The 27,739-nt window shown below is 33.0% G+C and overlaps 1 protein-coding gene across 1 annotated transcript in view; it reads right to left on the reverse strand.

Moving 5' to 3' along the window:
* LOC143909163 (neuroligin-4, Y-linked-like) overlaps positions 1-27,739 on the reverse strand; it is a 91,947-nt gene that overhangs the window by 63,183 nt on the left and 1,025 nt on the right. Inside the window, exons 3-8 of the mRNA XM_077427063.1 lie at positions 10,610-10,762; positions 9,818-10,018; positions 9,232-9,736; positions 8,892-8,982; positions 4,317-4,490; positions 2,731-2,882 (exon numbers count right to left, since the gene is read on the reverse strand). Coding sequence (XP_077283189.1) covers positions 2,731-2,882; positions 4,317-4,490; positions 8,892-8,982; positions 9,232-9,736; positions 9,818-10,018; positions 10,610-10,762 — 1,276 coding nt within the window. The remainder of the gene's footprint in view (positions 1-2,730; positions 2,883-4,316; positions 4,491-8,891; positions 8,983-9,231; positions 9,737-9,817; positions 10,019-10,609; positions 10,763-27,739) is intronic.

The following is a 27,739-nucleotide window of genomic DNA, read 5'->3' on the forward strand; positions in this document are numbered from 1 at the left end:
AATTTAAAACACGTGGTTGATTTTCAATAAACATGGACATTAATGGGGAAAATCCTCAACATAACGCGATTAATTAAAAATAACGCTCAATTTATAGCATAATATTGGATTCAAGCCCTGTATATATTTTATCGGTTTATTGTTACGAGCTTCCTCCTTTATTTAATGCTCGCGTAACTCTAGCTTATCCCGATTTAATGGCCTCATACATCAAGTATGATTTTTTCTCTCACAAATACATATATCATTTCTTTCGCGAGAGGTAAAACGCTATACTATGATATCATGAGTGATGAATAAGTTGACCGATATATGATAACTTTATTCGCACGTACATATGTACGTATGTTACTGCGTACAATTGTCTTCAAGGTTTATTTTTTTCGTCTTACTTTATATTATTTTTGTGATGTTTCAGTATTGGTGAGCCGTGTGCGAGACGATACGTGCGAGATAATAGGGCTCGGGATTGATGATTGATGACGAGAGTTCCCGTTGGTCATTTGTTAAACAAAGTCTGTACCTAATGTTGCGTAAATTAATAACTGATATCCTGCCTGTTCTCCGTTGTGCTACACATCAAACAACAAAAAAATATATAATGGCGAATTTGTGAAAAACTGTTCTCCATTCTATATATGTATGTATAACGGCGTGTTACAAAGGAATGGCAAACACGCTCTTTGATATTATATTTATCTACTAAATGATTTAATCAGTACAATTTAATTATTTCGAGCCTTGGAAATTCACTTTGTTTGTTGCGAATATTTTAATATTACGTATAACACACTCAAACGTATCGAACGGGAAAATCAGCTTTCGTGTCGTTCTCCACGTTTTAATTCATTAACATTCGCTTTTATTTAAAAATAAAATATGTATATATTGTAATAATTTTATAACTTGTGAATAAAACGCATAATATTTCACAGTAAATTGATTTAAACGTGACCTTATTTACTGCGGCAACATTACATGCGATTATATCTAATAATATATTTTATACTTGAAATACAGAATCAAAACATTTATTTTTATTTCACAGTATATAATAATTTATGAAAATAAAAGTATATATGTACATACAAACTATAGAAATTAAACTTCTTTACACAAATTTACATATAACCGACAAAATAGCTCAGTGGGTGGCTTTTAATGCTTTCAACTAAGGGTCATGGGTTCAATCCCTAGCTCGGTGCTGCTGGCCAGACCTTGGATATGTGACTCCAGGTCGATCGTCGATGTTGCAAAAATGGTCGATGTTGCAAAAATGTTTGTCAAATTTATTTATAGATGCCTCAATGATGCTCTGTAAAATTTCTCTATAAATGATCTACCGATGTTTATAATTAGCCAGGAAAAACGCATTTGGGTTTACCTGTTAAGCTTTTCTGGTATGAAAAATGCTATGAAACATATTAAATTTAAAATTTATTTATTTATAGTATACGCCCATTATTTTATATATTTATTAGTTTACACAACATACAAATATGGTCAAACATTGTACATTAGTATTGTTAATATAATTTAAGGACAATTACAAAAAACGATTTACTATCATCATAGAAATACATATCTTCGCGACAAATTTGCGTATTTATTAATGCGTATTGCGTAATTTGCAAATTTAATATTATGTAAATTCAAATTTTTCGAGAAATAAGACAGGATTGCCAATTTGTTGGAACCGTTTCCATTGAAATCAGATAAATTGGAAAATTGTGAACGGACACGATTGATCTTGGAGTCACTTAGGTCTGGCCAGTAGCAAAAAAGCCAGGGATAGAACCCGTGACCACACAATCGAAAGCATTACAAGCTAATCACTGATCTATGCTGCTGGTTATTATTATTTGAGAGCTAATTGTCAGAAGAGGAAAAGGGGAAAGGAAAGAGGAGGGGTAAATAAGGTTTAAGGGAGTCGTAAGCATCTTCCCAGCGTTCTATTTTTGTTTCGTGCAATATTTGAATGTTGCAAAGTTTCACAAAGCCGCATTGAACCAATTCACTCAGCAGTCCTTGGAGTAAGTTTAACTTTCAATACTTCGTTTGAGATTGAAAATAGTTTAAAAATTAATATTTCAAGCGATTTTTCAATTGTATTTGGTGAAAGTTTATTCGTCGGACGAAGCTGTAAAATTGTGCGTTTGATGCAAAAAAGGAATGTTTCGCGATAAAATCCAAAATTCGTCCGACCCCATCGGACTAAATCGGTTTCAGACTTGCTTATAAAATGAAAAATAATTAAATTTGTATCTCCCGGGTAAACTGGGTTGTTTTTACCCCTTCCGCGATAAATAACCGACGGCTATTTCACCGGAGCGAATTAATTCGCATAAAATAACCCAAGGTGTTGCCTGGCTCGAGGGGACCATTCTTAATTTGTAGCGCTCCAACAATCCCCAGAGCCACATATTATACATGTAGCGAGAGATATACATACATATGAATTTGCTGAAACAATAAATCAAACGTGGAGGATGAGGCATTCATCCGCAATTTGAGATATGTTTTGTGCGCTTTCGGAGCTGTGATTTCCTAATTGATTTTGTGTGTTTAATCGTATAGCATCGCGATGTATGTAATGTACAAAACCATTAACGGCTACAACGCGTCATACATTATTCAAACATATTAACGATATTTATTTAGGTATACACCCTACGTTTGTAGAGCATCGATGTATGAATTTACACATATGTGCGTATGTGGAAAACTCACCCGGTTCTCGCGAAGTTCGAGATGTACGAAATGAAGGCTTCACACAATGCCACTTCAGATTTGGTATAGTTCTTCGGGAAGTGACTGAATCCTTCCACCAAAGGTGCTCCGAACAAGTATGGAAGTTCTTCTCCATGTACTGAGCCCATTCTCTGAATCAAGGACAAATTAATTACATTTTATAGATAGATAGACATAACATATGTACTTCTTATACAAAATTTGATATGAATATATGTATGTATTATATAATAAGTCAACAAAATTTCTAGTATATAAGTTTAGTCAGTAGACACTTTCTTAAAAAAATGTCCGTTTTATAATATTAAAAATCACTGCAATCAATTTTTCGGATTCAATTTACAAATCAAGGTTCGTTAATACCAATACAGCCCAAGCTGGCAACTGCGCGTAAGCATCAATTCGAAAAAAATATTAAGTACATTCTATACGAACACATTCTTTGTTACAACAGCAACCGACACGTATTGTTACAACAGCAACCGACACGATGTATTCATATTACAAAGCAGTACATAGTGGCGAGTGCCCCCGCGCTAACAAAAATGCCGTCATGAACATATGAATATTTTCGGAAACGTCATATTGTTACAATATTGACCCGAAGATACGACGCAGGATATATAGCGCCATATTGTCGTACTCCGTAATCTATTTGTAGGCGGATTTTGCCTTTCACTCTTACTCCAAAACAAGCATGAACATGTCGATAATGAGCAGTGCTGTAACATATATGTAGTATCAATAGAACTAGTCTGGTGATGTATTGTGTTGTACCGAGCTATTGACGTGCAGTGCTGGATTATATAAACGGACCATGAATAGTTAAAATAAACTAACCTTTATTTTTAAATACTGACCAATCAATATATGTACATACATTGTATTCCATACTCAAAATTTGCCTAGTAATTTGAATATATTGCCCATTTGTTTTATTTATTGTAACCGACCAAATAGTAATCAAATTTGCTTGCCAATTAAATCGAAGTATTACTTATAAATATGTACATATAGCTACATATATGTATACAAACTTAGTTTCTATCAAACTCAAGTAAATAATGAAAATTGGTAAATACACGAAAAGCTTTTAAACGCGAATGAAAATATTTCAAAATCATGGCATGAAATTATTATTAAAATTTATAAAAGTTAAATAAATGTCAAACACCGGCAAATATTAGGTGGATGTCTTTTGATTAATGGTAAAAAGTTTGTTTTTGGAAAACTTTTCATTCGCGAGATGAAAATTCTATCGATTTTAACGTAATAATAAAAGTTTGAAATAATAAAATACATATAAATTCATCTTTATTTTTAATTTAATTTAATTTTTAACAAATAATAGTCATACATTTATGAAAAATATAAATTTTTATAATAAATCAATATAACATTTATACGCATTTTAATGTACCATTGTTTTGATCCCTAAATATAAACGACGATCATTCTAATTAGCATTTTACCGCAATTAAGTCTTCACAATATTTGAATCGTAATAAATCTAGACTTCATCGGAATTTAGGTGGATAGATTTTACTATACATATATTTGTATACCTGAGGATAGTCTCCATCCTTAGTCTGATAGTCGAACACGTAGAAAAATGTTCTAGGACCGACATCGTTAGTTCCCTTCGTCACGCTGAGAAAATCTCCAGTCTGTACCAAAGGTGCGACGAATTGTGCGTCGCTCAAAGCCGCCACGGCAGCATCCCTCGTATTGATCGGATGCTGAAAAACAAAAAATGAAATAAAAAATAAGCCAAATTAATCACAAAAGGTACCTCCCTCTTCGCAACGAGATAAGACGTGAAATAGTTACAATATACAATTAATTCCGTTCGCTTTAACTACACACAGGCAATGGTAAATATGTCGGGTTCAGTTTAAGTGTACATTTGACGCTGTTTCTGTTACGTCTCATCTTCCGCAATCTGTTTGTTCATCGACTCGAGACACGAGCGGGAGACAGCGACAAATACCATCAATTATGATCCTGAACGGTTACCGCAACTTACCCATATCACATACATACATACATACATATGAATAGGTATAATACCATGGCCTGAATGTGTGCCAATACCTCAAACATACGTTGTACGTTGACAAGCACAGAGGTTTCCCGGGGTCTTGAGCCTACGGATATTGACATTTATGTATATGCATATGTAAACATTATATCGTTCGTTAAGTATTAGGTGAGTGAATATGTTAGTAATTTTAATATTAAATATTAAGTTACTATATGAGTAGCTTAATTAACCTGTATATGAAGTGAGGAATTGAAAATTGAACGTCAAAAAAGCAATACCTCGTGAAAGTTTACGAACGAAAAGGCGACTAATTTTTGAGATATTCTAAAGCGTTTAAAGACATACATTTTTTATTTACTTCCAGTTATGATAGTTATTGCGTAACTAGTAAATTCATACATGCATATGTATGTATAACTAGCAGCGTGGACTAGTGATTAGCATGTCATGCTTTCGAGCAGAGTGGTCACAGTTCGTTTCCACTAGTAGCTGCTGGCCAGACCTTGTTCTGTGACTTCAGGTCAAACGTTTAAACGTTCAGAGTTTGCCAATATTTCTGTTGTTATTTTTATTGAAACAGTTCATGTTAATTGGCATGTTCTTTCTTATCTCTCTTGCAAATATCAAATTATTCAGCGTCTTGAGGTTCGCCGATTTGTATAGTAAAAATGCTGCAAAAACTTCTCCATATGTCACTGTATAATGAACATATTGTATCTGTATTAGTACACTCGTCGCTTCGGAGCGATCTGTAAAAGCGAGTGTACATGTTCGATTGAAATAAATATATAGCACGATACACGAGTATATTACAATTTCAGTTAAAATTACTTGAAGGCAAAATTAATATAAAGATTCAGACCAAATGCCCAACCAAAAGTAAGTGGTTAATATAATGTAATCAATGTTTTCTATTTAAAGACCAATTTTTGAGAGCATTTTTGAAATTATATATTTGAATACTAAGAAAATGTATATTATTTTATTATAAAGTGTTATTTGATTCAAGAAAGTACCATCTACTTGCATTTTATAAAATTTTCCGGTGAGTTTATGTATGTAGTTCGTTAGTCTACTTTGTAAATGTGTTGTGAAGATATGAAAAAAGGAGGTTTGTATTTAAAAAAGGTTTTTTACCACGGTTTTATTTTAAAATTTTTAGTTTACTAATTATATAACCGGAGTAGAACTTTTAAATCAGATGATAATTAAAAATAAAACTATCACTGTTTGATCTGTGTACATATATTAAGCTTGTATTGGTTAGAAAGTTTGTTTTGGAGGAAGAAACAACTGAAATTTGAGGTTATGGATTAAACGTCACTGCTAAAACTACACTATAAAAATGGGGCCTAGCTTTGTTTGTTGGTGGAAAACTTATTGTAAATCATATCAACAATTAGATACAACATAACTTCTTATTGAATACTTATCTCGCAGATAACGCTCAGTGAAGAGATGTATGTAGTTGTAGCATTGAAATGTCAAATCTGACACATTTGGCCATAAATCGATATATAGCGGGTATATGCCATTACACGAAGCTATACGCCAAATTTGAAATTTATATATACATATGAGAGTTAAAACTATAAATATTTATATATTAGAGATAACGAGAACCTATAAAGCAAATTTTATAAAATATAGAGTGAAAAAAGTTAGAGGCGTTTAAATAATTAAAATTTCACAGCGAGATGGCAGGGCGAAAAGTAATGAAACTACCGATGTGAATGATGAATGTGGAAGACAATTTAGAAATTTTAATTTAGAAAATATGCCTTTCATAAAACAGAAAATAAATATATTACGAATACCGTAGCATTAACGTGACATAATCACGCCATGTCTGTACAAAAAAATGTTATCCAAACCAGACCCAGTGCTTTTTTTAGTTATAATCATTTCTCATTATGCTGAGGATACAGCGTTCCTTACTTATTTGGGTGCAATTGTGCACATTAATTTATACATATGTATATTATATAGTATTATGTACATATGTATAATACGAATTTCGGTCGCGTTTGTGACGAATGACAGCGTCTAGGTGACGCTGTCATCAAAGCCTCCAATTAGAGGCTTTGTCTGACGCGCGATTTTGACGATTTGGCAATAGTGAGCGGATTATCCCGCGGTCTTAGACCGAAACAAATTGATATCTGGGCCCCTATCTTGTTCCGGCCAAATTCCATTATGACGGCTTAACCGCCGGCGCAACGGTCATTACGGCAACTGAAAGCCGGAAAGGAGCCCAGCCTCCCAAAGTATCGACCGTCAGCCCCTTCAAACCTAATCTCGAATTTCAAACGCCTTAACAATGCGCCGGATTAGCCTGAAAGCCTTTGATATCTCAACAATACTTATTTATAATATCACCGTATTATATCCCAACGTAATTTAATACCTAATCTGATTGAGCGAACCCTATATAATCAAATAGTTTTAAGCAGATGAAATGAAAATATATAACGAGCAGAAAATCATTTTGATGTAATATTGGAAAAATAATAATGGGAATATAAAACGATCCTGATGTACATACATATGTACGTATATATGTAAATACATATAAGTAAAGGTTTACTGTTATAAAATATCAATGTTTACCTTTATGTGGGTATAATTTTAAAAGCTAGAATGTTCATTCAAAGGCGACGGTTCAAACTTAAATCAAAATTTGTGTTATTTATGGAATATTTCGAAATAAAATCAAAATTACAAGCACAAATCATAACAATAAAATAACAATAAAACGAGCTGCATAAATATTATTACGCGAGCAGGCCGGTACTTGCATCGCATAAACAGATTTGCTTAACAGAAGAGCCGAACAACCCCCATAACGGTGGCTGAACTTGGCAGATAGTTTTATTCCTCGCCACGGAGATAAATTTTCTCCGTTGCTTCTCTCTAACCCACTTTGCCTGTGCTTTCCCCAAAAATAAAGCACAAAAAAATAATACAAGAAACACTAGGAGGCAGCGTCGGTGGCGGCATCCAAAATTTGTTTTCCTCGTCTCCGGTCGATCTTTAAAGCTTTAAAGCTAGCCGACTAATACTAGATAAGCTCAGTTGACCCGAAATAAATCCGCGGAACTCGGAAAGATCTACCAGCCTCCCCCTCTTTCGCGTGTTGGTTCCAGAGCTATTATTTTTTACGTATTTCGTCCCCGAAACCGCGAGGGGTTAGATAAGTGCCCAGGATTTCGCTTTTATGGTCTTCCAATGGATGATTTCGATTTAAAGATAACGCCGTGGAACGACGTTCGATTTATGGACGTCGATTTTTATTTCGAACCCCTTAACGACCCCTGCGAAATTAGCTGGCGTTAACGAACGAACGCTGCACAAAGGAATTTAGAGTGCGCTTTAACGACCGATCGAACGATGAACCCGATAGAATAAAATACGCAATTATAATACGTATAAAATACAATTTGAATAAATGTAAATATCCCATTTAATAATGTTGCTGCTTAATACAGTCTAATAATCAAACAGAGAGAGTATTTTTTCTGGGACGTTTTTCCGACAGCCACCAATGTCAAATTAAAAGACGCGTCAGCGACGCAACAGAACGTTAATATTTTTTCGCATATTAAAAAGCGCTTTATTTATGAGAATTACACGCGTAAATTTTTCGCCTCTCCTTTTAATATTCCTATTAATTTTTTGCGCGATAAGCATGTTCGAATTCGGTGAAGAAGACTTAATAAAGTTAGAATCCGTTTTTCCGGGGGTCGTAAATTACGAATAGCGCAAGCGCTGCACGTTTTGTGACCCTTGCTGAAATTAACCTTATCTCCACACGATCGGATTAGTGAAATCCAATGAAAGATTATTTAAGCAAATGGAAATTTCAATGAGAAACTGCACATAAATTCATTAGTTTAAACTGTTAGTTCTCAACTAGTAATTTTCGAAACACATACACATATCCGACGAGCTCACATAGTTCCACAAGATTATAAAATATAATTTTAATTCTTAACATATCACATACGCAATTTCTTTCAAGAAGAATACTTGTAATGTAAAATAAATCAAAATTTTTGTAATAATCTTGACAGTTGTAACCAATGATGATATTTACCTGAACAGTTCTCTCCCAGTCAGTGTATTCGTTGACGACAGTGAAGAATATCTCACTCAGATGATAAGTGTATGCATTCCTTACATAAGTCCTACAAATTAATAAAAAAAAATACAAATTAATAAATATACAATAAAATAATTCCTAAAATATTCACATCGTATGTACATATAAACGTACAATGAGTGAAAATGTAAAAGAAAATCGTTCACAATCGCGAGCTTTTATTCCACACCATTTGATAATATTCAAACTATAAAATAAAAACACACCAATCATCTCAGCTATTATTTTTCTTGCAATGAAATTTATATTAGATACATTTTAATGTAAATAATACCTGATAATTCTATCTCGCCGTTCTCCTTCAAATCCGTTTTGTATATCTTGAGCCGAAAATCTCCAAAGGGCTTCGCTGGTCACAACTCCGAATAGTAAATCGTACTTATTTTGCCCACCCTTGATTCCGAATATTCTGTCACCGTTCCTCTTATCGCTAGTACCCTTGAAATTATTAACCCCCGAGACGCTCGTGAAACCTTGCATATCGTTCGGAATAAAAAAAGTGAGCAATTCCTTGGCATAGTCTGTTTTGATGACAACGCCGTCTACAGACGGGCCAAAAGCGGTCAAATAGCTCGGAGCTGTTATCTCAGCACTCATCAGATCTTCTAGAGACACCTCTCTCAGACAATCCACAATCAATTCGTGATCTTTGGGCAAATCTTCAGGAATCGTGCAATTCAATTGTCTAGCTAAGTGAATCACATAGTTAACGGGATCCTCTACTAAAGCCCACGAACTAAGCGCAGATCCTGATAACAATATCGCTCGATGAAATAAACCTAAAATATAATTCGAATCAAATATATGGAAATATATTGGTATATAAAATCGAGGTTCAATAAATTGTTATCGTTTTCAACCTGGCATAACCGTGGGAGATATCATGAGGAAATTAATACAAGCTGCTCCAGATCCGTGTCCTAATAACGTCACGCTAGCCGGATCTCCGCCAAATAATTCAATATTCTGTTGTACCCAATGAAGTGCTGCTATTTGATCCATCAATCCATAATTTGCCACTCTGGCCTTTAAATGAGGCGTTGGATTGGCATTTAGGAAGCCTTAATAATAATAAAAAGTACAAATTATATATATTATAAAATTTCTGTGACAAAGGTCATTTTTTACTTTATTTTTTAGAATCGTTTCATTATATATTTCATTATATGTGATAAAAAATGTTTTATTACAAAAATCTTTGATATTTTAATGAAAATGTATTTCTTTAACTATTTTTCAAAATAATCCCAGTTTAATTTTTTTTTCAAATTATGAGACAAAACCTTCGTTAAAGAACTTTATTTCGTGTTTTTGAAATCAGCTAGTATGTATAGTACAAAAATTGCTCTAATAACAGAAAGATATCAATATAAGACGCAACTAAATCCGAATGTATGAAAGAATATGGTCAAACCTTTCTCAATGAAACGTTTATTCAAGTTTTCTGCCGTTTTTTGAACAGATTATCAATTTAGAAAAACGAAATTTGATATATTGAATAAAATTCTACTGAAAAATAGTTCCTGAACTCAGAAGCTCACAATCAACTGACCAAGTTAAATCTTAAACGATTCTCACTTAAAATATGGCCTTTAGTACGATGTATATTAAATAAGATAATATAAAATTGATAATTTAATATGGAGACTCACCCAATATTCCAAGTCTATAATTGATGGTAATAACAACCATGTTGGCATAGCTTGCAAGTACGGATCCATCATAAGGATTTCCAGAATTCCATTCGAAGGATTCTCCGTGGATAAACATGATCACTGGATACTTAGCTTCGAGAGTGGGCCCCACTGTAAATAAAACGATATTTAATTAATTATATTGAATTAGATTTTAAAATACATATTTATATGTACATATCAATTTCGTCTGAATGATAGAGAGTTTTTTCTTCATGTAGTTGTTTTCCCGTCTTTGATGGTTCGCTCTAGTCCATGTATTATTTTTCCAGCGGTAAAATACAGAAGTATTACGATCATCCCAGTAATATTTTCAATTTAAATGATTGCCCTGAAGCGAGTGTGCATACGTGAGCACAACAGGGAATCGTATGGGAAAAATAGCACGTGTATCGAGGTAACGATCTAATTTATCCAGCATGCACCCCATAAGAACCCTAAATTTTTTTTTCAGAAGTGGAAATATATTATGATTAAAAATACCTCACACGAACCATTTTATTTATCGCTACTTTAAATGGTGTGATTATAAATTCAGCATTATATTAGAACTTTAGACCATAACGATTCATTCATTTTTAATTACCTCTTCTTATGTAGCTTGTTCTTTCACTTGATAAAGCAAGGTACGTTTTACGAATAGAATATGAAATTTAATTATGATATGAAACTGCAATTATTTAAGAATCATACTCGTGAAAGTAAGCACTCAATTATTGATACATATAGTACATGTGTTTCAGGTCTCTATCCCATTATATTAACACATGACTTGACATGATCTGATATGCCAATATTAGCCCATCATGATATTATTCACCAATTCGATAATTTGATCTCTTTATATATAGGTACGTAAAATAGCGTAAGTAATAGACCTGGTCGTAAATATAAAACGACGATTAAATGTGCGTATATAAAGCACGATTTCATCCGATCAAATTACATGCTATTGTGTGTTGCGTTTCTTTGTTTTCATGTCGATGTGTATTTCAGATTTAGCATCACAAGGATGGATATAGACAATTCCTACAATAACTCTTATCACGCTCGTGGCCCTTGGGATGTACCGCACAATATTTCTTTTTCGTTACATTTCGATTTACAGCCAGGGCAGGCGTAGGAATAAAATAAACTGTATCGATTCGGAGGACGAAAAGTTCGGAGAGGGAGAAAAGGGTACATAGGGGTCGAGGGCGATAGTCCCCTCATCTTCGGAGGATAGTAACAACTTGGCCTCATCCTCTCCCTCTTCTTCCTTTCCCGTAGAAATGTGTAAGGAAATTGGAAATATCTCATTCGCGTGTACGGCGGCTTATTTATAGGCGAGCGATCGCTACGTGCGACCCGAAAGCGTACAAATACGCGAAAAATATTTACGAATATATTTTTTCAGTCGCCTTTGTTTACTGTCTCGTTCGAATTGTGTGTTGACTGAACGGAAAAAAGGCTGAAAATAAAACGGGACGCCTTTTACGCGAATCTGCTCGAGTGTGTTTGCAGGTACGAAGATGTTTACGCGGACGTCTTTTATTCCCGTACACTCCAATTATCGAATCCTCTTTTTTTTCCCCTTCTATGCGTGTGTATATTTGCATATTTTATAAATATTTATTCAGTATTTGGAACGTCTTTGTGACGTGATCGAATTCATTTCAAAATATTATATAAAAATTTAGAAGCCAAGAATTATGGAAAAGCACATTTCTGGAATGCAACTCAAATATCGACAGACTTTTTATTCATAACTAGTTGAACCCGGTATGGCATGCGTTGCAATGCCACAATAACGCATGCAATTCCCGATTCTGTTTCTTGATGTGTTTCGATAAGTGGATGTTTCAGTTTCAAATTATTACTTAATAATCAAATTAAATTACAGTAATGATAATTTGACGGAAAATCGCAGGCAAATAAATACATTTGGAATAATTCAATTTTTTGTTTATTTTACCCTAACAACTCGATGGTGACGAAGTGAACACATTTGAAATTATTGCGTTGCATTGCCACTCGCTCCTGTTTTCCCGTTCCCATTCCCATTTTTGGGAGACACAATTACTCATGCAAGTTTCATCGCAATCGGTTGAATAGTGTAGGATATAGATAAAAGATTATTTTTCACAAACCTCTTTTACGTTTCACTTACGATTACAATTCAGGAAAAGATTTGCATCTTATCCAATCGTTTTCATACTTTTTCATATTGCTCATTTTGGTCATCAATATAAGTAAATGGATCTTCCGCCATTACGATAGAGATAAAATACCGTTTAAGACGCGTTTGAAGTTTTTAATCTGGGTGACGTCTATGTAGTCTTTAGTTGTATACATACATATATGGCGATAGTAAAAACATAGATAGCGGTCAATGATAGCGGTAGTAAAATAAAATTATTGGGATTTTTATTCATAATAATAATTTATATATCTTAATATTATATTCAAAACTAATTAGTTCACTCAAAGTGTTAATATTCAATGTTATCGATATCCTTGTCGATCGAAATATCCATCCATATTGCTTTTACGGGCAAAACTCTCGGCACACATTTGACTCTTCATATATTTCATATATTATAATTAGACGTCAGTCATATATTTCATGTATCAGATTCATAATATCATACTGGTGACCGAATGTTTATAAAAGGCGTATAGTATATGGTATAATACGACGGGACAGCCTCATCCACCTTAAGGGAGTAAGTTTCCTATTAATAATGCGCATTGAAGAATTATAATACTTTAAATTCAGTGACAGTGCAATATCTGTGCGGTGTCGGTTTGAATCCTTAGGATGGCGGTGTCGGTTTGAACACACCGGGGATAGAACCCGTGAACTTGCAATTGAAAGTATTACATGCTAACCATAGTTCTATGCTACTAGATAAAATATTATATTATATTTCAAATTGCAATAACCGTAACTAGTTTTTAATAAAATTCCTAAAAGGGTTGATTGAAAGTATTAATTATTAAACGAATAAAATTGCTTAAAATAAGTCGAAGTATCATTACTATCTACGAAAAATCCAGTAATTTATTTAATTTATTTTATCTCATATTTTTTATTCATTACACTACATTATACGTAATTGTTTTACTGTTTCTATTAAAACAAAGTTTTTTTATTATATTTTGATTGTTTGAATGATGTACCCGAATATGATAACGCTTAATAAACAAATAAGCGACATAAACGATTGTTTGTTTATATGTTTTCCGATTTGTGAAAACGAAGAAACACAACTCTTAAATGTAAATATAATAAATTGAATATCATGGTTACATATATCTACAATTTATTTAAGTATGTATTACATGTCCACAGTGATATTATAACAGCAGTGAAATCGTAATTACACTGACTTTTCAGTGAAATCATATCTAATCATACATTTTTACTGGGTATATGTAGTTATATTTTCTCTACGGAAATTACATATTCACTGGCTCCTATTAGTGAAATTATAATTTTTGACAGTTGGATAGTATACCTTACCATAGGTATAAATACCATTATTTTAAGGATAATTTTAAGATTATTATGAGTGCGTCGCCGACACGAATCGCACCACCCCACGTCACAACCCCGCTCCTATCCATCCCCAATCCGATGCCGAACTCACGCTCACACGCCCTCCCCGCAACCCCATCCTGTCCATTCCCACTCTGTAGAGAATAAATAGCACTACCGCGTGATCTCGGTAGAGAGTAGCATTCCTTTCGTTTTGGCTTTTTTTGATACCGCATGTGTGGTACTGAATGTGGAAGCAAACACATCATGATATCTTAGCAGCCAACACTTATTTATTTAAGGTTAGGTTAAGTTAGGGTTGGCTTTATTTATTTAAGGTAACGTTAAATTAGGCTTGGTAGTACGTTATAATTTGAATTCGTATGTCGTAATTCGAACGCATGGTGCATTAGCGTTCAAATTACAAATTCACTGACATTGGATGTGAATGTGTTATTACATCCGTACCATTGCAGTCAGTGAAATTATAATCTCACTAGTGAAATTACATTTTCACTGTAACATACACACAAAATCCACTACATTATTAAAAATTTATATCTTTGAAACAACGTCTGGTTATATTGTATGTATGTATGTACTATTGTATATCTGATTATGTAGTAATTCTCCAAACATCATAACTCTCATGTTCAATAAAATAAGTTTAAGTAAATATTTATATATGTATGTATATATGTATGTATATGTACATTAAATTTCATTCGGAACATAATAAAAATGTTAACAATAAAATATTATTTGATTATTTTGCTATTTTCAGAATATCGTACGCACATAAGTATCGGATATACCAATCCCAATGCAAATTATTTGAATTCAAAGGACCCAATCGCATATTCTTACATTGTATAGGTACTCATTCTTGTACATATGTATATAATGTATCTCTTTATATATGTAGATGTATTGCGGATATTTGCGGGATGGGTCGAATTTCAATCAGTCGCTCTCCTAATCAGTTTTTCTGGCAGGGGCGCTCAATCAAACGGCCGCGTCCGACGACGAATCAATCACCGCAAAAAGCTCCCTTTTTGTGAGCTTTTTAAGTGCCCTCGCGGCAAATGAAATTTCCCGAGTTTTTCTGCTAATTAAGTGACCCCCAGGGCCGGTCCGGCGCACGCCTAAAAACTTCGCAAAGGTTTTTTGAAACCGTGTAAAAAATACCGTTTGTAATTTGGCCGACTTCGACGTACCGTTACAATGCTGATGATCGGATACAGAAGAAAAAACCTACCCGTATAAATAAAAAAACTTAGCTAATCTCGAGTTTGGTCCAAGTGCCAACAAATAAAATACAGGTTGTACATATGCGAATATACATACATACATATATTAATAAGTTGTCCAAACGTGCCGTTTTGTAACTAAATAATAAACGCGCACAATAAATCACGTATAATTGAACAAAATACAAGGTAATAAAACACTCTCAATACTCCATTAGAAAAGTAAGTTTAACTGTGCTATCGTGTACGTGTGCAAAAATAAACTTCGCAATAATTACGTGTCGACTATATCGTTTCGGCTTCCACCCATCCCATGTGAAAATAATCACGTATAAAAACCAATTTTCACCATAAAAATTGTTTGCTCGTAATACTTGTATACATAAACTGAAACGCGGTGCTGTTTATTAAACGTGTAAGTTTTTGGAAAATCGTGTTTTTGGCGACTCACGCTAAATTTTCGCCAATGAATATATTGGTGTTACTCTTTTGTGTGCTATTTGTAACTTTTCATGGTATGTCAAATTCGAGCTATTTTATTTCGTGTTTTTTTTGTAACTGAATATGAAAATGATTTTATTTTTAGTTCAAGTGGATTTTTATGTAATTTACATATGGTCGATTTGCACACAAATGTGTTTGGAGCAAATAATCGAATTTGGTAATCGTTCGCGTGATTAAAATTACACAACATGAAAGCTCCAAGTAATCTCAAAGGTCACAATGTTGCGTTCGCGTGATCTCGTGATAATAATAAAATATACATACACATAAACGCATTTGATTAATATTATTAGTCATTGTCTGGAAATAAACGTGCTGTGATTTCTAATTTATTTTTAACATATTGAAAAGATCGTCATAAATAATAAATACACACATCTAAGAATTGACTATATTACCTATACGTGTATTGTCGTTTCAATACAATTTTGAGTAAAATATTCATTTCAATTTCACGTTCAATGTATGTATGTTAGCTTCGTTAAATTTTGTCTTGATCATAATAATGAATTAGCTTTTTAAATTTAAATGCATTGTCCTAATTTTTAAACCTCACTTATAGATTGATGTTTCGTAAAAGCAAACTTTTTTAGCATCTGAAATCGAATGAAGAATACTTTCTTACATGGCTGCGGAGTCGTAAAAAATCAACCGACTCCGACTACTTTTATTATTTTCAATTAGAGTCTTCAATTTTATTGAAATAAATTCACTTATCATCTAAATTTAATAATTTATTTATAAAAATCGTGAATTAAAATTAAATCGTCGAAACGCACGTATTTTGATGTGTTGTGGCCAAAACCTATTATTTCCTCCATTTCATACTTTTTTACTAACCTCTTTTACGTTTCACTTGCGATTACAACTCAGGAAAAATTTTGCCTCTTATCCGATCGATTTCATACTTTGCCATATTGCTCATTTTGGTCATCAATATAAGTAAATGGAGCCTCCGCCATTACGATGGTGCAAATATATCGTGTAAGACGCGTTTGTAATTTTCCCGCCGATATTCTTCCTGACGTTAATCGCCCTAAATGTTCAGTGGCATTGATCGCCCACTGCGCTCGCCTCGGCGTTTTCTTGGTGAATATCCATTTTAGCCGTCATCTAGCTTTAATTGCTTGAACGCCTATAACTATTTATTTTTTCACTCTACATTTTTTTAAATTTGCTTTATAGGTTCTCATTAGTTCACTCAAAGTGTTAATAATGAATGTTATCGATATCCTTGTCGATCGAAATATCGATCCATATTCCTTTTACGGCCAAAACTGTCGTCACACATTTGACACTTCTAGGTTATAATTAGACGTCAGTCATATATTTCATGTATCAGATTCATAATATCATACTAGTGGCCAAATGTTTATAAAAGGCGTATAGTATATGGTATAATACGACGGGACAGCCTCATCCACCTTAAGGGAGTAAGTTACCTATTAATTATAAATAAAATAGCAATTATTATTCCCATATTTTTTTTATTAAATTTATTTATTTGTGTATGAAATTTATACACACACTATGTGTGTATAAATTTCCTTTTTTTTATTTATACCTATTTCATTACTAATAATTCAATAAATTGGGTTACATATCAGTTTTTGGTGATTCTTTTAAATTCCTTTTATTTTTTATATTTCGAAAATTGCTATTGTTTTTATTAATTAACAATTTTACAATATGGGAAGATAAACCAATATTACTAAAATCGTTCAAATTGGAGTCGAATCATAAGATAAAGTCGAAGTCGGATTCGGTAAATTTTGAAGCGACTCCACAACCCTGCTTTCTAGAAATATTTTAAAGCAAGGTTCAACTTAGTTTTTCGGATTGGATTCTAATAAAGCTTTATTTATGTATTATTCATTCAATTTAATAAAAAAGTAGGAGAAAAAAAACATTTTGGTTTATCCGTACATATCTACACAGTAATAAGAGAATTGATCTTGAATTGAAAGACTTTCCTGATAGCAGTTAATATATGTACATACATACATATATGTAATAAAAATCCTACTAAGCTACAAAGCAACCAATTCTTAATGAAACGGAATCTTAATGGTATTAATTATATAAATGCTTTTAATCATTAAGAAAATCTAATAAATCGTTCGATCTTATCGAAAATTAAACATGAACCGTGTTCATAGTCCAATAATTCGCTTCACTGTGCATAATTTTATTTTACCAATTCTTGTGTAATATTATTTATCAAATATCAATCGTCATTAATTTATATGTATAAGCGCTTTAGATAATATATTATAGAAACAATTGTTTCGAATTCATTCAAACTAAAGTTGTCACGTAATTACACAATGTTAAACGTAAATACGAGTATGCATAACAAAACTTCATAGTTATGCATAAAAAAAAGCCAAACAATCGCAAATATAAAAACGGAAAGCAAACTTAACACTAGTTTATGCTAAAAGCATTAGTGTTCACGTCACAGTACCGACATGAAAGGGCGTGAATGCGATTCGTTCCCTTATTAATTTTCCAACTTTTCACGCACGTCGGAAAACCCAGGGCTTCGCGCGTGTCCGCTTTTCATCCCCCCACCCCTTCGTACGCCCCACCGACTTATATAATATAATGCGAGTGAGATTTGGGACGTGGGGATGAAAAAATCGGCAGGCCTTTTAACTGGTCCGAGTTTCTCCGGTTCGCAGTGTTTCATTTCGGTAACCGGTCGACCGGAAAATGGGCAAATATCGTAATCGAATATCGCTTACGTGACTGGCCGCTGGTTATTCGCGTGTGTTTGCCGTACGTACGAATCGAAATTGTTGCCTTATCGTCGGCGAAATTACGCCGGAAAATCAACGAATCGAGAGTAATTGTACCGGAGGCGAAAATATATATTCATATGTACCCGTACGCATATGTGTGTATGTGATGTATAAGGGAGGAAAATCTGTGTATGAATTATTAGTTTTATCACCCGATTTGCGCCAATTTTGTCGTCCGATCTTTCCGGGAATATTTCATCCCACACGTTCCCAACACATTGATATGTGATTTTTATAACAAAAATCCGGATTTTTCATACCGAATATAAACAAAATGAAGCCTGATATGTAATTGTGATATCACAAAAATAATTCCGATGTGACCTACCCATGTCTTTATGTATTGTCTAAAAGCATTATCATATTGTATTTTGAGATATTATTTTTCTATTACGTGAGTATATAGCGAGTCTGAAATTATCAAAGAAATAAGTAAACATAGAGGAATCCAGCAAACAATGGGGATAATCTATGTAAGTCAGAAGTAGAATCATTGCTTTTATCCTACGTACGTACATATTTACAATATCTACACATCAATTACATATACGTACTTATATAATATTACGTCATATTTTGATCAAAGTACTTTGATAAAATCCAAAGAAAAAATAAAAGATGAAACCTCTATAGAGAGGTTTTATTCCCGGTCAACTTAAGAACTAAGAAAAATATATGAAAAATCTAACGATAATCATTTTATTAACAAATAAAAAAAAAGGAAAATTTTCAGTATCATTGGATTAACCATGTTCGAATTATAACATATATGCATATAATGCTTTGAACAAAGTGGCCACGAGTTCAAATCCCACTGGTTTCTGCTCCCAGGATTTGTGACTCCAGGTCGATCGTTTCCTATAAGAGTTTGCCAATTTATCTGATTTTCATTGAAACGGTTCAGCAACGGGAAACGGCAAATTGGCAGCTATTACCCATATTTTCGGAAATCTTGTTACTGATATGTATTTACTGAATTTCACTGAATTGTTCAAAAATGCTGCGAATTTACAAATTTAACCATAGATGTCTCCGTGGATGTTAATTGATATGTATTTATAATACTAATAATACATGTTACACCTTTCTGGTATAAATTAAAAAATAAAAATAAAATAATGTACATAACTACATATCAGGTAAATCTTTACGCTAAAATTACTCACAAACACATTACTTTATTTATTGAAACTTCGTTTACAGTATATAAATTAATGAAATGGTTTACTGCTACATATAACTTACAATAATTTACAAATCAATAACAAACAAGGTCTTTTTATTTTCCAGTCAAAAGTTGTGATGAAAGTCAATTAAAATCGCCGCTTTCTTAAGTCGGCTGTATTTTCGCATTCGCAGAAAGAGATTTGGAATTCTCGTTGAAATTGGTCCTCAGGCTGCGTACATTTCGTCGCGAGCTTTTTGGCGCTTAAAGCTCCCCCCCCCCCCGTTCTTGAGCCGCTTAAGCGCGCGCTCTGGCAACATTTCACGTCACCGGGAGAAATTTAAGGCTTTATCTAGTACTCGCTAGAGGGGAGAAAGGACTCGGAGGTCCCACACAGCCTCGACCCCGATAAAATCCGCATTTCCGATTGTTCGTTCGACTGCTTCTTCTGATAACTGGGCGCAGGAGAGAAGGGGGACGGTTTGATAACCGGCAAGCCCTCTTCGGTAATGCCCCTTTGATGGGCCCTTTTTGCCGAAGGGACGGACGTGAGTCCCTTCAGAACGCGCACATTCGAACCCACCCACCCCCCGAGCGTACTCATTAGTGATACATCGGCTTGACGTTCTAAAAACTAGACTAATCTTAAAACGATCAGGTTCGGAAACACTCCGGACCGAATGGGTCCACACAGCAAAATGGATCGCAGTTTCACAGTTCATATCGAAGCTTTTTTGCGTAGGTATCTGCCAAATCCACCACCCAATAACATTCGATTCGATTCGATTCGACGAAATTGAATCAAAGAAAGTTATAAATCGCCGAACTGTTCTTCTAAGTTCAAAAGGACTCAAATTCGTAAAACATTTCTGAAAGAAAATAATGTATCATTTTCTTCAAAAAGATTTTTTCTCTTCCGTATTATTTAATGAGAATTTCTCTCTTTTTATTTTTACCGTGCTTTGGGGATGTACATATGTGTGTGTGTGTGTGCGTACACTTTGCCACCTGTAAAAATGATCTCGAATTTTTCGGCTCATGTCGCACGTTTTTGTCTCGGCGAGACTTTATGTGTGTATAAATCGCAAAAGTGAACTTTGCTCATTTTAACTTTACTCTTTATACAACATGCGGAGGACGACGTAGAGAGAAAAAAAGCTTTCAAGTTATAGGTACGCCTTTCCCCTTTTTGTGTATGTGATAATATTACGCCGTATACCGTTTCCTCGAGTAAACAGTCGCGAGGGCTAAAGGGTTCCCTTTATAAAGTCGCTAGCGTTTTTCGAACAAGAAAAGAACGAGTTTACTTCGCGAAAAGAAAATGACAAAAATATAACTGGTGATTTTTTTTTCTTTAGGCATATTACAAATCATTCCTTTTTTGAGGAGATAAATGTGAGGAAACTCCTACCAATGATCTAAATTTCAATACAATACTTTTCGTTTAATATTCTGATTTTATTTTTTTACATACATATTGCGCCCTTGCTAAATATAATTTATAAATAAAATACATACATACGTATATATTATATAACTAGGGTGACTATACGTCCCGTTTTGGTCGGAACATTACCGTTTTTACGCGTTTTGCGTTCATTCCGTTGTTTTCGTAAAATTATTTGATTTGTCCCCGTTTTTTCTTTTTTTTTCCGAATAAATTTTTCCGAATAAAAATTTAAATATTTTGATACAAAGAATTTTGATACTCTGTTTTTATCGCACGGCATTACTTGTGTGTGCGCGAGTAGGATACAAGAGCGTGCGATAAGACGTCACAGCATGAAATTGTATCCTACTCCACAAATTTTGAATCCAGGGAAATATGGGCACTCTATATATGTATAACTATATGTATATAACCAGCAGCGTGGTCTAGTGGTGAATGTTGAATTATTTCGTACTTGATGTTACGAGTTCGATTCCCGCTTAGTCTCGCTGTTGGCCAGACCTTGGTTTGTCGAGGTCGATCGTTTCTTATCAGAATTTGCCAATTTTTCTGATTTTCATTGAAACGATTCATGTAAAATTGGAGTTTCCTTCCCAATTTTCTGTTGCGAACCTTTAGTTATTGTTATATCTTAGGTTTCGCCATATTACTCACCATAGATGTCTCTGTGGTTGTTTATCGAATTGTTCGAAAATTCGTATTTTTACATGAAAGTTATTCATCGTTATTTATCGTATTAATATGATGTTTGTAATATCTGACCATAGATGTCAGATATTGTTTACATTTACATGTATCTATGTAATAATTATGTGGACCAGCAAGGCGCATTTGGGGTTTACCTGTTAAGCCTTCCTGGTATATTTGTATATATGTATGTAAAAATATGTATTTAAATAAAAATAAAATAAAATAACGTAAGTCCACGATTTAGATAAACTAATTATAGTATTGCAGATTTATTCCTGTATTTATATTCAGAACAAGTTGATAAATTTTCAAAATAGTTTCCCATTTTTTACAATACTTTCATTTAGATTCACTTTGATTAGTTAGTTGAAATTCCTAATCGTTCGAAATTTGTGAACTGATTTTGAACCAATTTTCCAATTGCATTGATTCATCCAATTGCAGACAAATAGGGGTTAGCTCTCATTACATCATAGTAAGCAAATGTCTCCGAGATGAAATTAGGGGAATATAATCATCAAGGAAATTATTAAAAATTACTTCGGAATCAACTGTCAGATTGACGCGATGACAGCTGGCTATCAGAAGTACTAGCAACCACCCATAATTAACTTGATAGGTGATATAGTCAAACATTTACTTTTATATCTCGATTTTTATGTGGGGGGAAAGGGGATCAATTAAAATGTTAATAAAACTGACTAAATTTATATGAACGGGTTAAAAAGTAATAACAATCTCCGTGTTAACATAAAATATCGTCAATCTAAAATTAAATATAAGGATTTAAATAAAAAAACTGTAATAAAATGACAAACAGCTAATTAGATTTAATTATGAAAAGTTCGCTTTGATGTATTGCAATCTTCAAATCACTTCCCTATACAAGTATGTTTCGTTGTTTTATCACAATATCTTGATATTTTTACGCGGTGCTAAATTGAATTCACAACTTTTGTCAAAATACATAAACAGCGTATTTCAAACCGAACATAGTTTATAAAGCGTTTAATTTAATTGCTGCAATAAAAATGTAGTAAAATCCTAGTACATAAAATGAACGTTTCCCGTATGTAGTAAAAATATTACGCAGTAAGCGGTATGCAGTATGCGCTATGCCTAATAATGATCAAAACTATGTCAAGGGTAGTTTTTCCGACAAATTTTCCATGGTTTCCGCTCAATCTGAGATTGATCAGAAGGGCAAGAGGCATTTCACCAGTTAATTGATATTATCGCCCAGGTTGTTGCTCACATGATCGCCGGTCCCTGACATAATTGTATCCGGTCACGCTACATTCCACTCGCTCCGATAAAACGGTCGCACGGGGTGAGTGGGGGTAGTTTTCCCGGTTTTCCTTCTGACAGCCATAGGAAATTTTCTCTAAGAAAAGCGGCCCTAACGAGCAAAATACAAATTGGGCGTATCGCACCCGCCTTACTAAATAAATTCACTACTTTCGCTTGTACTACGATAAAGTCTCGTGTTTTTTTGGTGGTCGGTCATTTGATGATTTATATTCATTTAGATAAAAACCACCCCATTCCCTCCACCCGTAGTAAAAGTGAATTTATGTGTTTACCTATTAATTAAAAATATATTTGTGTGGAGGTTTATGATGTCAAACAGTTAGAATATGCTATTAAACGTAAATATTTAATTTTGTGGAAAAATGATAAAAAAAATCACATTACATTTCAAAAATGCAATATGATAATTGCAGCATTTCTATTAATCAAGTTAAAATAGTTTCAAAAAATACATTTTATGTGATTTTATCAACGAATCACTATTAATAAGCCGTGGAAAAATTATAACATTATTTGAAACAGCCACTACTGCACTGCGTCTTACTGAAAATTCCTTTATTGCTTAAACCTATTTTATCTTCTTTGAGTTGCTTGTAATTTAAAAAATACAAAATTTTTATTTAAAAAAAAGCTGCGCAAATCGGTGGTTATATTGGGCTCTTTTTATCGTTTGTGTTTCTATTGTATTAATACATTTTAAAAAGTTAGGATGGATAAAAATTTCCACTTAACTTTAACTATCGCGATGTGAGGTCCAAACGACATTAAAAAGCTATAAAATCAATCAAAAACGTGAAAAATAAGGATAAAACGCTGTCAAGATCTAATGTCTTTCAAATTTCCAAAAACGGACCTTTTGAGCTTGCTGGAGAGGTGAAAAAATGATGAAATTTAAAATTTTCTTCACAAATCGTAAGAAGACGTCACATGGAACCAAAAAAGAGAAAGATTTAAGCAATTGAGAAATTTCCAATAAGATGCGATGTAAGTAGCGCTATTTCAAATACCCGAATATTTTCGGTCAAAAGCATTTTTTACAAGTGGCTTAGTATGTATATCTGTCCACGGCTGTGTATTTACATATACATATGTATATATTTGAAAATGGCAAAAGTCCAATTTTCAGTTCCAAAAACACAATTTCTGTTTGACTTAATTTACAAATTGTTATCACTTCTTTTAATTCGAAATGTCCAAAATCTCTGGAAAGCAGAATAACCGTATTACAGGCCAAAAGATATTTAATGTTTTGGGAAATATTTCTCGAAATGAAGAAAAGTGCATTATTGATGCATTTTCGGGATTTTTAAATTATGTTTATGAAAACAGCTTATGCGAAAACGTAATCGGCTAGTAATAAAAAGAGGTAATAAATAGACTGCTTTCACAACATTAAAAATGCACCAAAAATCAAGGGAATATTCGACTTTCTACAATGAATGCTGATAAGACAAAGCTATCGTGATACGTAAAAAAAAAGCACGTGAAAAAATGAAACAACATCATAAAATGAAGATTTACTTCAACTTTTTGAAGTGAATTCTTGTGGCATGGGAGTGTTTTAATCTCTTTAGATTGAAAATGTCCATATTTTGTTTTCGTTAATTATTACACGGACGAATGTTCGTAATTCTCTTACGAAAAACATATTATTTATTTTTACTGTCATGATGTTTAGCCTAATTTCATTGGAATTTTAATTAAAAAAATAAAAATAAAAGAAGTGAAAGCTGCAAAGTATCCGCCCTCATCGCTCTGTACAGAGAGCTTAATCGCTTTTCCGAGGAATGACGGATTGCCCGCATACTCCGACGCGAGCGTTGATTGATACGTTTCCCCTTTTTATTTGGTTTTTTTGCGACATGAAACTCTTTGAATCCATTCAAATTCCACACATATACACATACTCATAAAAGTATAATATATGAATTTTCCAATAGCCACGGAATTTTTCGCACACAGAAACGTTTAATTCTTGTGGGGTTTTTTTATCTCACGTGGAGGAAAGATCCGTTCGAAATATAATATCAGAGGCTTTCACCGAGTTCTTTTCACGCAATGAATAAATAAATAAATGCGATTGAATTTATTTCCATTTTTGCTTGAAAGTGTGTCGCGTTGATTAAATACCTTAATGTGTATACATAAATTATCTTTTCAAATGTAAAATAAAATATATTTTGAAAACATTCATTCGATATTTTATTTGATTCATTCCGTATATTTTATTTTTCCTTATATATATTTTTTTTATTCCTCTTTATTCATCGTCAACACTTCTTCGAACCTAAATAAAATAAATTACAAATTAAAAGAATATATTAAATCTCCCTGAAATATTATTACGAGCTTTGTAAATATTTCCAGTATATTTTCGATTCGCGATAAACCCAATTTTACACCGACGAACATATATAAGTTCAGATGTAATTATTCCTCGGGGAACTATTAGCACTTTGCCTAGCTGTAACCATAACAGCAAATCTCAGAGTACGGCTAGATATCAGCAGATCATCTCGTTAATAGACCTCACACGTCCCAAGGGTCTAATCGACTATGAATCGATGCTTTGTGTAACCTTAAGCTCCCTTGGCTTTGTTTACGTTCCCACTATATATATATATAAAATACGTAATACACACACGTGTATTGAAATCGTTAACATGATTGAAGTGCCGTTGAACAAACTCGTAAATCAAATTCAGCGAAAGGTCAAACAGCGGATCAGCGCTATCGATGACAGGTCATCAGAGTGGACTTCAAGTTATTTTTTATTAATTTGTAAAATAAAAGTTCGCGTAAACACCCGTATGAAAATCAAAAGTGTTCAAAAGATCCACTTCTTCCATACATAATAGAGTACTATTCACATATGAGCATACATAGGAAGGGAAAAACTGCATAGGTATGTAGTAAAGCCTCATCATCGTATAAAAGGCAACTATTGAAAAGCACAAGCCCCACATCATCATGTTGAGGCCTTAGGGCTAAACAACGGCATTGTGCACTTTTGCCTTTTACTCGGATAAATACACGGTGAAAAAGTATCACATCATTTCATAAATTTAAAACGATATTTGCCCTACTTTTTATATTATTATTATCATTACTTCAATAGTATATCAAAAATACATATTATGAGATTCGGTCGTAGGTAAGCTACGATCGTCTTTCGTTAAATAAACGATAAAAAGAAAAACTTTCATTATAAAAAGCTTAATTATTTTTTTATTTTCAATCAATTGATATTTCTAGAAGTGTTCAAAAAATCTAGAGCTCGCATTTTCACATGATCACAAAACTTAATATATTGTTACTATGTACATAGATAAATTAAAAACAAAAACATTAAAAGTATATTGGCATACATTGAAAAATCATATTATTTGATTTTTTCATCTCCAAACTCCTTTAAAATATTCAGCAAACCTTTTTAAAAATAAAGTAATAATATTATTATCTATGTCGGTAACCCTTTCATCCTATGAGCATTGAATTTTTAAATATGAGCCCATTATAATAATTATTTTCACAAATAAACGTTTAACTAGATTTTAATAAATTTAATTTATACATATGTATATATCATCATCATCATCTATGTACATATGTACATAAATTGACATTTATTATCAAAATCGTCTTTTATACACTATTTATGATCATTTATGAAATAAAATTAGGTTGCATGTGACGGGTCATTACAACTTTTCTATTCACTTATGTACATCTTGTAGACCTCCAGTAAATCAAGAACTTCAATGCTCTTTATAAAAGTATTAAACTCATATTTATAAATTACTAGTCAGTGTTGGCAATAAGTTGTCGAAATTTTTCTGAGATTTGCCCGTCGTTACTCAATCATATGAAAGATAGGAAAAAACCATTCAATCGGCTCCAACATCTTCCAAAATACTTAAAATCCTTCAATACCAAAAATTGATCCTCTAACTACTATAATAATAACAGACTAATTGACTTTTTTTCCACACTCTTCCGATCGTTTTCAAACTTTACCATTTTGCCTGGTTTGGTCATCAATATATGTGGAAATCAAGTCCGCCATTACGATGGTGAAAAATAATCGTAATAGGCACGTTTGAAAATACTTCATAATCTTTCTAATAAATGGCCGCATAAGTATGTACGTATGTATGTAATGATATTAAGGCGGCCCAAACCTCTTAGTAATATATTGAATTACATTAGTTTAAGCCGGGATCATAATTTTGATTGAAATCTTTTTGATTGAAATCCTAATCATGAAATTTCACACATTTTATATATTTATAGTTTATATTGTCGTACATTTCATATTAAAATATTGTTTAAATTGCATTTTTATTTTGTTTTTTATATATTGTCTTAATTTTTATAAATATAAATAGATTTTA

The sequence above is a fragment of the Arctopsyche grandis genome, chromosome 3 (genome assembly GCF_051622035.1).
Source record: "Arctopsyche grandis isolate Sample6627 chromosome 3, ASM5162203v2, whole genome shotgun sequence".
NCBI classification, from domain to species: Eukaryota; Metazoa; Arthropoda; class Insecta; order Trichoptera; family Hydropsychidae; genus Arctopsyche; species Arctopsyche grandis.